The sequence below is a fragment of the Macaca mulatta genome, chromosome 2, assembly GCF_049350105.2.
Source record: "Macaca mulatta isolate MMU2019108-1 chromosome 2, T2T-MMU8v2.0, whole genome shotgun sequence".
Classification (NCBI taxonomy): Eukaryota; Metazoa; Chordata; class Mammalia; order Primates; family Cercopithecidae; genus Macaca; species Macaca mulatta.
The window spans coordinates 122,203,264-122,216,064 of NC_133407.1; the positions used below are offsets into that span (position 1 = coordinate 122,203,264).

General features: G+C 52.4%; 1 protein-coding gene across 3 annotated transcripts in view; it reads right to left on the reverse strand.

The window, feature by feature from the left end:
• Window positions 1-9,551, reverse strand: part of FAM107A (family with sequence similarity 107 member A) — a 63,304-nt gene extending 53,753 nt beyond the window's left edge. For all 3 annotated transcript variants that reach the window (XR_013413369.1, XM_077990358.1, XM_015130522.3), the window contains exon 1: window positions 8,913-9,551. Coding sequence is in view for 2 of the 3 variants with exons in the window: in XM_077990358.1 (XP_077846484.1) it covers window positions 8,913-8,936 (24 nt within the window). In the remaining variant the exon portion in view is untranslated. The remainder of the gene's footprint in view (window positions 1-8,912) is intronic.
• Window positions 9,552-12,801: the final 3,250 nt, after the last annotated feature.

Sequence of the window (12,801 nt, forward strand, 5' to 3'; positions counted from 1 at the left end):
GTTCAATTATTAGAAGGCATCCTTATTTACCTTCAGGAAGTGCCATTTTGCAGATGAGAAGGACTGAGTGAGGCTCAAGGGTGTAGGCCCAGGTTGGCTGTGTTGTGCAAGGTTTCCTCAAGGCCTTGGCTTTTGGTGCATGTGGGGGAATCTGAACACCAGCCTGCTTTTGCACAGTGTAATCTTATCTGAGCCCTTTGCGGCTGTGAAATGGGGAAAACTACCCATGCCAGGCTGCTCAGAGAAGCCAGTGATGCTGCTCACATGAGGCCCTCGCTCTGCACCTGGGGTAGAATTGGCCCTCCGAAGAATGACTGTTGCTGCCCTCTCTTCTTCTCCCCCGCCTCACTTTACCCCTAAACCAGTGGGCAGCACAGCTACCTTCTCTGCTTTGACATGGAGCCCAGAGTGGGAGCCCAGAGACGGAGGCCATCTTGCCCAGGGCCCCTCATTCAGGGCCTCTGAAGCGAATATTTTATTTCTTATTAGTAAATGAGGAAGATTGGATTAGGAGGAGGTGGACTAAGATAAAAGTGGATTTAAAAAGAATTAAAATAATTTCCTTCTCTCTACTGTCTTGGAAATGAGATTTGGCCCCAAGGCCCGAGGATGGGGGGAAGGCGGCCATCTTGGCCCCCTGTAACCTCTTCCTCTCTTCAGGTCTTAGAACATCTGGGAGTGAGGAAGGGCCCTGGTGGGCACCTGGAGGGTGATGTTGGGGCAGGGGGAGAAGTCAGGGGGGCAAGTTTGGGGTTTCTTCAATTCTGTTTCTGGGGGACTTTCTCTTTGTGATTTACCTCTTGTGTCTTTGTCTCTATGTCTCTCTTTCTTTCTCTCTGAGCTCTATTTTGAATAATGAGCAAAAGAAAGAAGACAGAAAAAAAAATGCTCTCCTTGATCAAAGAGTCTGAGGCAGAAACATAGTTGCGTTTTTTTTTTTCTTTGAGACGAGATCTTACTCTGTCACCCAGGATGGAGTGCAGTGGTGCTATCACGACTCACTGCAGCCTCGACCTCCTGGACTCAAGCAATCCTCCTGCTTCAGCCTCCTGAGTAGCTGGGACTACAGGTGAACCACCACACCCAACTAATTAGTTTTTCTCTTTTTGTAGAGATGGGCCTCACTATGTTGCCCAGGCTGGTCTTGAATTCCTCGGCTTAAGTGATCCTCCCACCTTGGCCTCCCAAATTGTTGGGATTACAGGCATGAGCCACTGTACCCGGACTTTACATAGTTGTTTTTTGAGAGGAGAGGATGGCATGGCAGGGTAAGTGCAGGGTAGTTGGGAGAAGTTAAGGTGCCACCGAACCAGATCTGTGGCAGTCCCTAACCCCAGAACCTGGAATTTGGGGGCCACTACGAGGCTTCTGAAGAGGAGCTGGAAAGCAAGTTATTTCAGTTCCTGGGACATGCCACAGCCTCTCATACCTCCAGGACTTGGCAGATGCTATTCCCTGCTGGAAACCTCTCCCTGCCTCCTGACCTGATAAACCCCTCTTCATCCTTCACCTCTCGGCCTTGTGGATCCCCCTTCAGTGCCCCAGGTCCTATCTGCTTCCCTCATCATAGCACCCAGCACTTGCTCTGTCACTGGGGGTGGCTTATTTCTCTCCCATGGGGCTGTGCACCCCAAGGGTGAGCCTGAGTCCCATTCACTCATCTATCTCCAGTGCCTGGGTCCCTGGTATCCACTAGGTGCCCAGTCAACATTTGTTGAATAAATGATGAACAAGCCATGAGGGATTTTGCATTTGGCCAGGAAGTTGTGCAGGTGGAAAGTGTGTGTAAATGTGTGTATGTGTGTGTGGTGAGGAGGTGGAGGCAGAGTGAGGAATGTGGGAATTTGGATCAGAGCCTTAGAGCCATTGGAGGGGAAGGAGGGACATGTGGGGGAAACTGAGGGACCCAGTCCATGTCCCTCCCCCCAGCCTGAGGTTCTGCATGGATCCTTCCATGAGATTGGCCTTCAACCCAGGGAGGCTGAGTTACTTCTGGGAAATCAGCGTCCTCTCTCCTGCCCTCCCTACCTTAATTAATTTATGGAGCACCTTCTGTGTCACAATGGTAAGCCAAAAATCAAACGGCCTCCCTTCCCTCATGGGTAAATCACAGGACTAAACATGAAATCACAGAGTGGTCAGCGTGGAGGAGAGACCAGAGAGCTCTGAGTGTGATGGGGTTTGCCCAGTCCGGGGAAGTGGGGAGAGTGCTGGTGTCACGGGGTCCCTGAGGAACTTGACCCCCTTCTAATCTCTCTGGCCTTCCCAGCCACCCCCGATAATCCTACAGGCTTAGCAAAACCTGTAGGCCTGGTTATGCACATGCGGTTCTGAGACAAGCTTGCCCCGCTCTTGCACACTTATCTAAGCCCGTCACCCTGTATAGATATTCGAGATCCACTCAGGGAAAGCTTCCTGGAAAAGTCTCGGCTGAGCCGACATCTTTTTTCCTTTCTTTCTCTTTTGATTCCTCCTCCCTCCCAAGCTGGGCTTCCAGCCATAAGACTGGATGGGGAAGGTTTTAGTCTCGGAAGAGGCGGTTACAGGGCTGTGCGGGATGACGTTGTGGAATGACGAAGCAGCATACTCCTGGGCAGACCCAGCCAGCACCTGGGCACATGGCTCCACTGGCAGAGGGTGGGCCGGACGTCCCACTAACCTGTTCTCTGGTTTGGTTGTCTTTGTGCAGTGCCCAACCTGTACACCTGTTTGAAGCAGCCCTGGGCATTCAAACCTTGAACCCAGTTTGGGGAAGACCAAGGACAGAAGGAAATAAAAGCCCCATTGGGAGGTCTTGGGGAGCAGGAAAACCGCCCTTTCCTGCCTCCAAAGGTCACCCTGCCTGTCTTCAAATGCCCCTTTTGGCTGCAGCCAGTCCAGTCCCCACTCCTCCTCTATACCCACCTTCTGCCCCTGGGCTTCCCCAGGGGAGAAATGTCAACTCTAACTTTTTCAGGAGTTTCAGCCCAGGCCATTCTGAAGGTGGGAGTGAAGGAGGTGGCAGCATGGTTCCCAGGGAAGGGGAGGACAGTGTATTTACCAGTTTGCTCAGGCTGAGGAGGAAATCATTCAGAGACTTTCAAATCTAGTGGGTAAACAGATGGAGTAAAAGGGGAGCCTGAAACTAAATGACGAAGTTCAGTGCTTGGGAAACCATGCTCACAACCCCAGCACGCGTGCTTGCGCCTGACTCTCAGGAATGTGGCCTTCCATGCACAGACATCCCCTTGGCTGGCACTAAAGACTAGGGCCAGCTTTCCGGGGGGTGTGACCTGTGCAGCTGCACAGGGCTCTGAGCTCAGAAGGGCCCTGTGCTTGGTTTAATGCTCTGCTATTGCTGTCTTGAGATTCTTAATGATTTTTGAGCAAGGGATCCCACATTTTCATTTTGCACTGAGACTTGCTATGGACAAAGTGACAAGCTCATTTTTACCATGGTTGGGGAGGGCACTGGGAATAATTGAATGCAAACATCTCCATTCCCAGATGGGGACACTGAGACCCAAGGGCCAGAATGCATCCAGGCACTTCGAGAGCTTTCTCATTTAGTTCTCACACTAATAATACTAAAGTGGGTACTATTTTAATCCCCATTTTACAGATGAGGAAAAGCAAAGCTTAAACATCACCCAGAGAGTGGGTGCCAGAGGCTTCACTTGACCCCAGACCTCTTCTCCCTGAGTCTGCATGCTTTCCAAACATCTGCATAACGGGGGTTGCAGGGTGGTGGGGAGAACTTGAGCTCAGGATGCAATGTGCCTGGCCTGCCCAGGAGAGTGCTGCCTGGCTAGGCACAGCTCAGTGCGACACTAGCCCTGCCACTTCTTACTGGTGACCTCTGAGCCTCAGTGTCTTAACCTGCGAAATGGGCGTGAGAATGTTAGCCCTTTCCTGGGGCATTTGTGAGGATTAAATGCCTAGCTCAGTGTCAGGTGGGGCAGAAGTCTTGGGAATTGCACTGAGGCCCAGGCAAGTAATGACTGGAATTGGCATGAAGGGCAGAGCAGCTTTGAGTGGTGCCCATCCATGAAGTGGGTACAGCAGCCTCTACTTTGCTGGGCTGTGGACGTGTTGGCCAGATAGCATGAAAAAGCATTTAGGGCTGGGCTCACGCCTGTAATCCCAGCACTTTGGGAGGCCAAGGTGGGTGGATCACTTGAGGTCAGGAGTTCGAGACCAGCCTGGCCAACATGACAAAACCCCATCTCTCCTAAAAATAAAAAAATTAGCTGGGCATGGTGATGTACACCTGTAATCTCAGTTACTCAGGAGACTGAGGCAGGAGAATCGCTTGAATCCGGGAGGTGGAGGTTGCAGTGAGCTGAGATTGTGCCACTGCACTCCAACCTGGGTGACAGGGTGAGACTCTGTACCCCCCACCCCCCCCAAAAAAAAGCATTTAGCATAGTGGCTGCTGGTGGGGTTGGAGCTTGACAATTGACATTCCTCTTCTTCCTTTCTGACATATTCCCTCACACCTTGGGATGGAACATCTGTCAGTGCAATTGGAATTCAATTCACATGCAGTCAGAGACTTAGAAGAGCAGGTGGGGCAAGCCCTGGGGCTGGAATGCACAGAAGTGTTGGCTGTGGATAGAAATTAGGAGGGAGTTCCAGGCAGGCAAATGGAATGAGCAAAGGTGGAGAGGCTGGAATGATCCCGGAGACCAGGGCCCAGTGAGGAGGCTGCTGGGCAGCACGGGGGCTCTGCCTTTGCTGGGGGGGGGGTACTTTTTCCTCACCCCCATGAGCTCCTGACACATTTCTCCTCTTGTCCTCGAGCCTCCCATTGTGGGCCCAGAAGTCCTATGGGAACCCAGCTGTGGAGTCTCCATAGCACCCAGGAGTGAGGTGCGAGGCCCCATTCCCCTCAGAGAAGCCGTCTGAGGCAGTGGGCAGAGTCGGGGTGATAGGATGGCATGGGCTGTCCTGATGAGGTCCTCACGCGTCACTGAGCTGGGTGCAACGAGCTGGCATCCTCTGCTGGGCTGGGCAGCCCTGAGCACCAGGCAGGCCCATCCATCATCGGTGGGGAAAATTGTTCAGGGAGCCAGCAGGGCCCAGCCAGATGTATGCCGTCTGGGCTCCATGAGAATGAACACGCCCTTTCAGGCCATTCATCAAATTTAGCCATAGTGCTTCTATTTTTTTCCCCTTTTGTTTCAGTCAAGGCAACTTTCTCGTAATGAAGACGAATGCAAAGCAATGAGTGGCTTGGTAAATAACAGGGTCAGAGGACAGGACTCCTTCAGGGCCACAAAAAACCTGGGTGGTGTTGGGTTTGGAGAAATGTTTTAGAGAATGAAAGCCAAATGTACGAACCTCCAGGGGCCTCTGCTGCTGCCTCCCGCCCTGCGGAAGCTCCACCTGCCGCCTCTAGAGCAGCAGCAACAGGACCATGTGCCATTCCCTGAGCACCCACTGAGTGCCGGGCACCTCACCCAAGCCTACTGTGGAAGGTAAATCATCATGCTGCTTGACAGCTGAGGAAACTGAGGCTCAGAGGGGTTAAATGAGATACCCCGAGAGGGGCTCCGGGTGGGATGTGAGCACTGTTGTGTTTCTACCTTCAGAAGCGCTGGCAGTGGGGTTTGCTGTTTGAGAGGCCAGGCTCTTAGGGTGGCCTGGGTCAAATGTTAACTCCACCCTTACCAGCTGGGTGACCCTGAGCCTCTTGCTTAACCTCTCCATGTCTCTAGATTTCTGGGGGATAAAACTCTCCATGTCCAAGAACTGTTTGAAGATTGAATGAGCGAATTGGTGCAGAAGTGGCAGTGCATGGGAGCTGTGCTCAGGAACATTTTCCTTTTAGTAGCCCCTTTAAGGGCGTCATTACGGTCGCAGCCTGGGGCACTGGACTTGTGCAGGGGCAGCCTCTGGAAGCTTTTGGTTGTGTCCTTTATCCTGGGCGAGGGCACTGACCGCTGCTGATTGGGGTGGAGGATGGCACGCCCACATTCTGTTGGTGTCTGTGAACTGGCTGGTGTCTGAGGCCCATGGAGGGTGCTTTTTTTGAACCCATTGCTGCCCCAGGACCTGTGGCCTTGCTGTGCAATGCAAGGGCTTAAAATGTGGCTCCTGTCCAGACATCTGGGTTGCACTCACCTCTTTAGTATCAATGCATGCCCAACGGGTCAAATGTTGAAACTTCTGGAATGTTCCAAACAGTGTTAGAGGGATTGCTTCTGTGCGTTAAAATACCTTCTTGCAAAAACCCTGATAGAGGAAAGGGAACTTTGGTGCCCTTGATAGGGGCAGATTTAAAAAAATGCCAAGTCCAAGGGAAGTTCAGGCCCTGCCTAAGAAGAACAGAAGCAACAATGTCTGTGTTTTGACTCCTGGCCCCGTGGTCTATCTGTCACACCCTCGACCCTTTCAGCGTTCTTCCGCTCTCTCTGCCCACCCCGCAGCTGGAGAGAACACTGTCTCTCCTCCTGGAGGTCCATTACAATGAAATGTCCAGCACCCACCCTCCCTTCCATTGAGTAGCAGTCATGCCATTGGGAGACAGATCTCCGGCTCCAAGGGTGGGCTCTGGTTGGTCTTAACCAACCACGTGATCCCTTCCATCCCCTGCCAGTGTGGGTTTAGGATTCTAGGCAAAGCCTATGCCCCTGACATTCCCCAAGGGACAAAGGTGACTTCACCTAAAAGTGAAGTCCAGACCTTGCCTAAGAGGAATAGAAGCAACGATGTTGTGTTTTGACTCCTGGCCCAGGGGTCATGTGCCCAGTCACCTCTGCTTCAACTGTCACACACACTCCCAACTATTTTTTACCTGCCTATCAGTCTCCACAACTGACAGGGATGGCCTCAAGGGCAGGGGCTGTGTCTCCTCACCCTTGGCTCCAGCTCCACATAGGCCCTGGCACAGGGCAGCAGGTGCCTGACCAACAGCCTTCTGTGGGAGGTTGGGGTGGGGCTGAGGAAGATGCCGTGGACAGAGCTATGGACCAGGAAGGGTGGGATGGGCTGAGTTGTTTGGAGTCAAGCAGAACGGGGTCAAAATCCTACCCAATAAAAATAAGAAATAAAAATAAAACTTTAAACACCCCCCTACCCGGCAAGTGACTGAACAGACCCCCTCTTGGCCAAGGAGACCCCAGAGAAATCTTGAAAACCAAGTTTCTGGCCATGACGGGATGGGAGGTTGCACGCGCCCCGTAGTGCCCCATCCCTTGATAACCTCCATTAGACTTTCTTCCCTAAGAGCTAAACAGAAACCGGCCTTTTCAAAAGACTCCATACTGATTTCAACCAACTGCGCCTCCCTTTTGTGGTTTTAACACAAAAACCAACCAGCATTTTTTCTTGATAAGAGACCACGGATCATGGAGCGGTTCTAACCAGTCTGCAGAGGATGCACAGTGAGGGTTTTTGTGCCCCCTGCTTCACCTTTGACATCAGAGGGCTGAAAACTCCACCCTCTGATCACACTAAGGCCAACATTTTTTTGTATCTGGGGCCCATAAGAGGCATGGAGCTCAACTGTGCATGCAGATGTTTCTCCTTTCATAAATATGCATGACTCCTCCCACAGCTTATTGAATATGTATATTTGGCCATGCTGCTCAGCATAAATTTCTATTCCCTTTGCCTCTTCCTCAAAGTGTCAGTTTCTGGATTCTGGCCAGAGGCCATGCTTCCCAGCCTGTCAGAATGGCCACCCTGCAGGCTGCAACTCTTTATGAGAAATAAAGCTCCTCTTTCCAAATTAACAACAGCAACAACAACAGCACCCTGCTCTTTCCCCCACTAGCTGCATGACCCTGGCTAAGAAATTACTTCTTCCTTGAGTTTCTCAACCTTGATGGAACAGGTCATCACTGGTTGCCTGAGGATCAGAGTCCCCTGTTTATTGGGGAGCCTCTGGGGGTGGGGTAGCACACAAAGCACTTCAAAGGCATCATCTTGTTGAACCTCCCACGAAGCAGGTACCAGCCCCCTTTTACAAACAAGAAGCTGAGGTCCAGAGGGGTTCAGGTCATCGCCACAGTAGGTGGGTGGTGGAGCTGGGACCCGGCAGCCTGGCTATGCCACTGGGACGGCAGTGCTGGGTCGCTGTGGGCGGAGAGCAGTGAGCATGTAGGACAATCCTGAGAGCTAGTGAGTAAGTGCAGGCCCCTCCCCTCTTTGCCCCTAAGAGGCTGACCCAGGAGGTCTGACTGGCCCTGAGAAAGTGACTGTTTCACAAGCTCCCTCCTATTCCCCACACCACAACGCTGATGCAGGGGTCCACAGAGCACATTTCCAGAAACACTGCTGAGGCAGTGCTGTCTACAAACCTCTAGCTGAGAGCTCAGGCTTAGAAGGCGAGGGATAATAACATGAACAGAATTCTAATAATAACGGAGCAAAGCCTCTACACAGTGCCAGGCAGTGTTCTAAACACTTTCACTCACTTAATTTTCACAATGATTTTCCAAGGTAGTGATTATTAGTGGCCCTATTTTACAGGTGAGGAAATAAGGTACAGAAAGCTTAAATAACTTGCCCATTGCCCTACAACTGGTAACAGCTGGTTAGTCAACTTTATAATAATAATAATAATAATAACAATTTTAAGATCTTTCCCCTGTATCCACCTGTGTCAGACAGTCTCCTGAGGTATGGGGAAGGGGTACCCAGGGAGCTTTTACTCAGGGAAGTAGAGATGTGTGTGGTTAAGACCAGGGAGCCAGAGAGATTTGGCTGTCCCCAAGTCTGTCCTAGAGATGGAGAGATAGGGCACTGGTTTTTCCTTGAGCCCCAGCCTGCCTTCTAGATGCAAGTCTTGGCTGTGAGTTCCAGGAGGAGGGCTGGTGGGCAGTGCCAAATGAAGCTTCAGGGTAGGTGGGTTGGGGCTCCCACTTGCTAGGTCTAGTCTCCCTTCCCATGTCCAGGGCCCCAACAGGACACTTGGGGGTTCCTACCTTCTTCCCCTGGGCTGCTCCCATGGCACGAAGTGGGCACCAGGCCTGGGTGGGCTGCAGGGGCCAGGCTGGGGTCTTCCCTGATGGCGTTGATCTCAGGAGCCAGGACCCAAGGGGCTCCCGGGGCCAGGGCCCCCTGTCCTCTTGCGGCTCATTCTCCCAGGCACAAAGGCGGCTTTCACAGCTGCTCCTAAGCCTGGAGCGCCTCAGACAGGCTTAGGGCGATTGATCCTGACAGACGGGCCAGTGTCCCCAGGCGGCTTCCATGCCCTTCGTGGGTCCCTGCAGCTCCTCACCTCCCAGAACCCCGCCTTTCTCAGGAAGGGAAACTGAGGCAGCTGGGAGCCGAGGGAAGACGCAGGGCAGTCCTCTCACCGCACACCGGTAGCTCAGGCGCGGCAGGTGACCTCTGGCTGGCCCAGCGGGCAGGACTTGGCCTTCTCGTCTTGCTGGGCACCGCTCAGCAGACAGGGCCAGAGAGTGGAGGCCATGGGCTGGCTGAGGTGCAGAGCTCTGGGAGGGCTGCTGGGGATGTCAGCTTCAGCTGGATGTCCCCATTAATAATAGACCTTTGAAGACGCTTGAGGTCCGGGGCTCTCCCACGGCAGAAACTCTGAGAGCGGACTCCTTCATTCAACTGGGCAGCAGGCTGCCTGGGAGGGCTGGAGGGTGGCTGGTCTGGGCTCAGGCCAAGAAAATATCTGGAGGCCGGATTTCAGGCCTGGGGCCAAGTTCTCAAAGTGCCCCCGGCAGTCACCCTCCTCCTCATTTGCCAGCCTCTTCCTTCTCCGTGATGCCAGCTTGTGGCCGAGGTTAAGGCTGAAGAGACCTTGGGCTTGAACTGTAGCTCTGTCCCCGAGAGTTGTGTGGCCTTGGAGGCACGATGTCGTGCGTGTGTGTGTGTGTGTGTGTGTGTGTGTGTGTGTGAAGCACACTGCACAGAGCTATATGGGGTAAGGTGTGTGTGTACAGCTCAAGCCATCGTTTTGTGAAAGCATAAATCAGAGTGTGTCGCTCCGTCTTATCTGTCACTTCACCAAAGGTGGGGTAACAGTTGCCCCCACTGCATGGGGCTGTGGGGATGCACAGAGCATCTGGCAAACAACAGTTCCTCAGAGAAGTTAGGCACTGCTGCTATCACGCTGCTAAGAACACAAATGATAAGTCCACTGCCCACTGGAAAGTCCCGAATAACCAGTTCACTAAGCACAACACCCATTCCCAAGAGGCGGGTGGGTTGGGGAGAACTTGCCACCCTTTCCTTTCCTCTAGCACGGTGCCTGGCACACAGTAGGTGCCTGCAGCACATACACAGATGACTCACAGAATGGCAGCTGGTGGAGAGTCAAGAATTAGGCATTCTAGATCCAGCCTTGCCAACAGAGCGAGATCCCCCATGGTCCACAAGGTCTGATCAACGGTCTTGCTAGGACCCCGTTTCCCTCTCCTCCCTCTCCCTGGCAGTTTCTGGGTCACAGCACCTCTCCCCCCGTCTCAGGGCCTTTGCACTTGCTATTCTTTCTGCGTGGGATGTTCCCTCCCCTGCTTCCCCTCCATTCCCCATATGTTGAGCGTTGCATGATTCCATCCTTTTTGTCCTTCAGGCTCCTCAGAGCAGCTTTCTCCGATGCCTTCTGCAAAGCAGGTCCCAGGCTCTCTGTTTATTACTTTGTCGTAGCACTCATCAGCAACTGAAATGATAGGACTTCTGTGTTTATTGTCTGTCTCCTCTGCCTGGAATGGCAGTTCCACAAAGGCCAGGGCCTGGTCTGTCCTGCTCCTCAGTTTACCCCGAGTCTAGAGCAATATTAGTAGAAGAATCCATGATGGAGGATTAAATGAAATAGTCTAAGTAGGTCGAGTGCTTAAGGCAGTCCTGGCTCATCGAAAGTGCTCACTGCATGGCACTGCTTAATACTGTTGTTGTTGTTATTACTGTATTTCCTCCAATATCCGTGACCCCTCCAGCCAAGCAAACATGTGGCTTCTTCCTTCTGCCCCTTCCCTTGGGGTTCAGCCCCTGCCTTCCTCGGCTGCTCCCCACTCCTTTTCTCCCTGTTCCAGTCATGGCCTGATTACAGTTTCGGGTTTCCTGCAGAAAGGAGAGAGTCCACAAAATTGTAAAGGGAAATGACTAAATTGGCTGTCAGATGGAGCAGTAAAAATGCTGTAAGTCAGCGCTGAAGATCCAATTCCTCTGGCAGCCATCCCATAATTATCCACCAGTTTGACTCTTGGTGGGGTGGGAGGAGAGAAAATGAATTTTACGCATTTATTAATTTTTTCCATCTGCTTGGAGCCCTTCTGAAATGTGGCTTAGTGCTGCAGTGAAAGCCTGGTTGACGGAGCCTGTGATTGTGCTCTGAAGTCCAGCCCCTGGCAGGATAATGACCCAAAATGCAACATTCAGGCCACATGGCACGGGCAGGAGGAATGGGGGTGGAGGCCCCAGAGTCCAGGCACAGAGGATGTACTTGGAATACGTGAACAGATAATTTATGAAGTGATAGCTGGTGGTGGAGGACCAACGAGCAGGTGTTCTAGATCCATTTTTGCCCTATCTCAATGCGTGTGCTGGGCACATCCCTTAGACTCTGTTTCTTCGTCTAAAAAATGAGCGTAAACATCTGCTCCTTCTGGACCCACAACCTTATAGAAGGAAGTAAGGCTTACAAAGTGTGAGGGGAGCTTTGGGCTTTAAAAAGAGGAGCTCTAAATCCCTTGAACCCACTTCCTCTCCATCTCTGCCAAAACAGTGAAGGCAGAGGTCGAGAATTCTAACTCCGAGGTTCTGTGCAATCTTCAAAAGTCTTCAGAGGCATTCAGGAGCAGGGGAAGAGGGGGAGGAGAAAAAGGGGAAGGGAGGAAGAGAGGAGGAGAACGAGGATGGGAGAAACACTGTTTACCTGAGAGTAAACAGTATGTTTAGGGCAAACATATCTGTTTCATGTAATGTTGGAGACAGACTGGAATTCCAGCCCTTATTCTGAGACTCCTTACCTATGTGACTTTGGACAAGTCACTTGACCTCTCTGAGCCTCATCTTCCTCCTGTGTAAAACAGGATAACAATGGTTCCCACCCCGTGGACGAGGGGGCTATGAGGATGAAATGAGGTAATTCATGCAAAGCTCTGAGCAGAACATCTGGAAAACTGCAATTCTCTGTAGAAGTGAGGAGCTGCAGTTGTTACACTATCAGCAAGGCTGAAGATAAGTTCACTGCCCCTTGGGAAGTCCCAGATAACGAGTTCATTAGGCACAACAGCCTTTCCCAAGGGTTGGGTGTGTGGGGAGACCTTGCCAACCTTCCCTTTCTAGCTTGTGCTGCCACCTACTGGTGAGGACCAGAATTACAGCTTCTGGAAAGCTCTCCCTATGACCCCACCCCTCACAGCTCCATCCTCACCCCTGGGGTGGGTGGGAGGCACATTGGCAGGGAGCGGGGAGGCAAATCCAAGCCCCCAGTTCTGAGGTCACGATTAGCTTGCAGAGATTCCTTAAGGCTTGCCGACCCCAGTGAGAAAGTGTCCCAAGTCTTATCCATTTCACTTTCTGATGATCCCCGGGACAGGCCCCTGGTCCAGGCCACCACCCTCTCTTCCCGGATGACACGACATCCTCACTGGCCTCCCTTCCTCTACCCTTCTCACAGCAGCAAGGAATTTTCAAAATATGCAGATCCGGTCACCTTGCCCCCAGCTTAAATCTCCCAGTGTGTCCCTGCCCTGGGACAAAGTCCAAGCCCTCTGCCCAGCTCACAAGTCCCCTTGGGCTCCTACCTCCCACTCAGCCCTGTCACCCACCCTCTGCCCCTTCCAGGCCTTGTTTGTGCTGTTCCCTGGCCTGATATGCTCTTCCCTCCCTTCTTTGCCTGGCGAGCTCCTACAC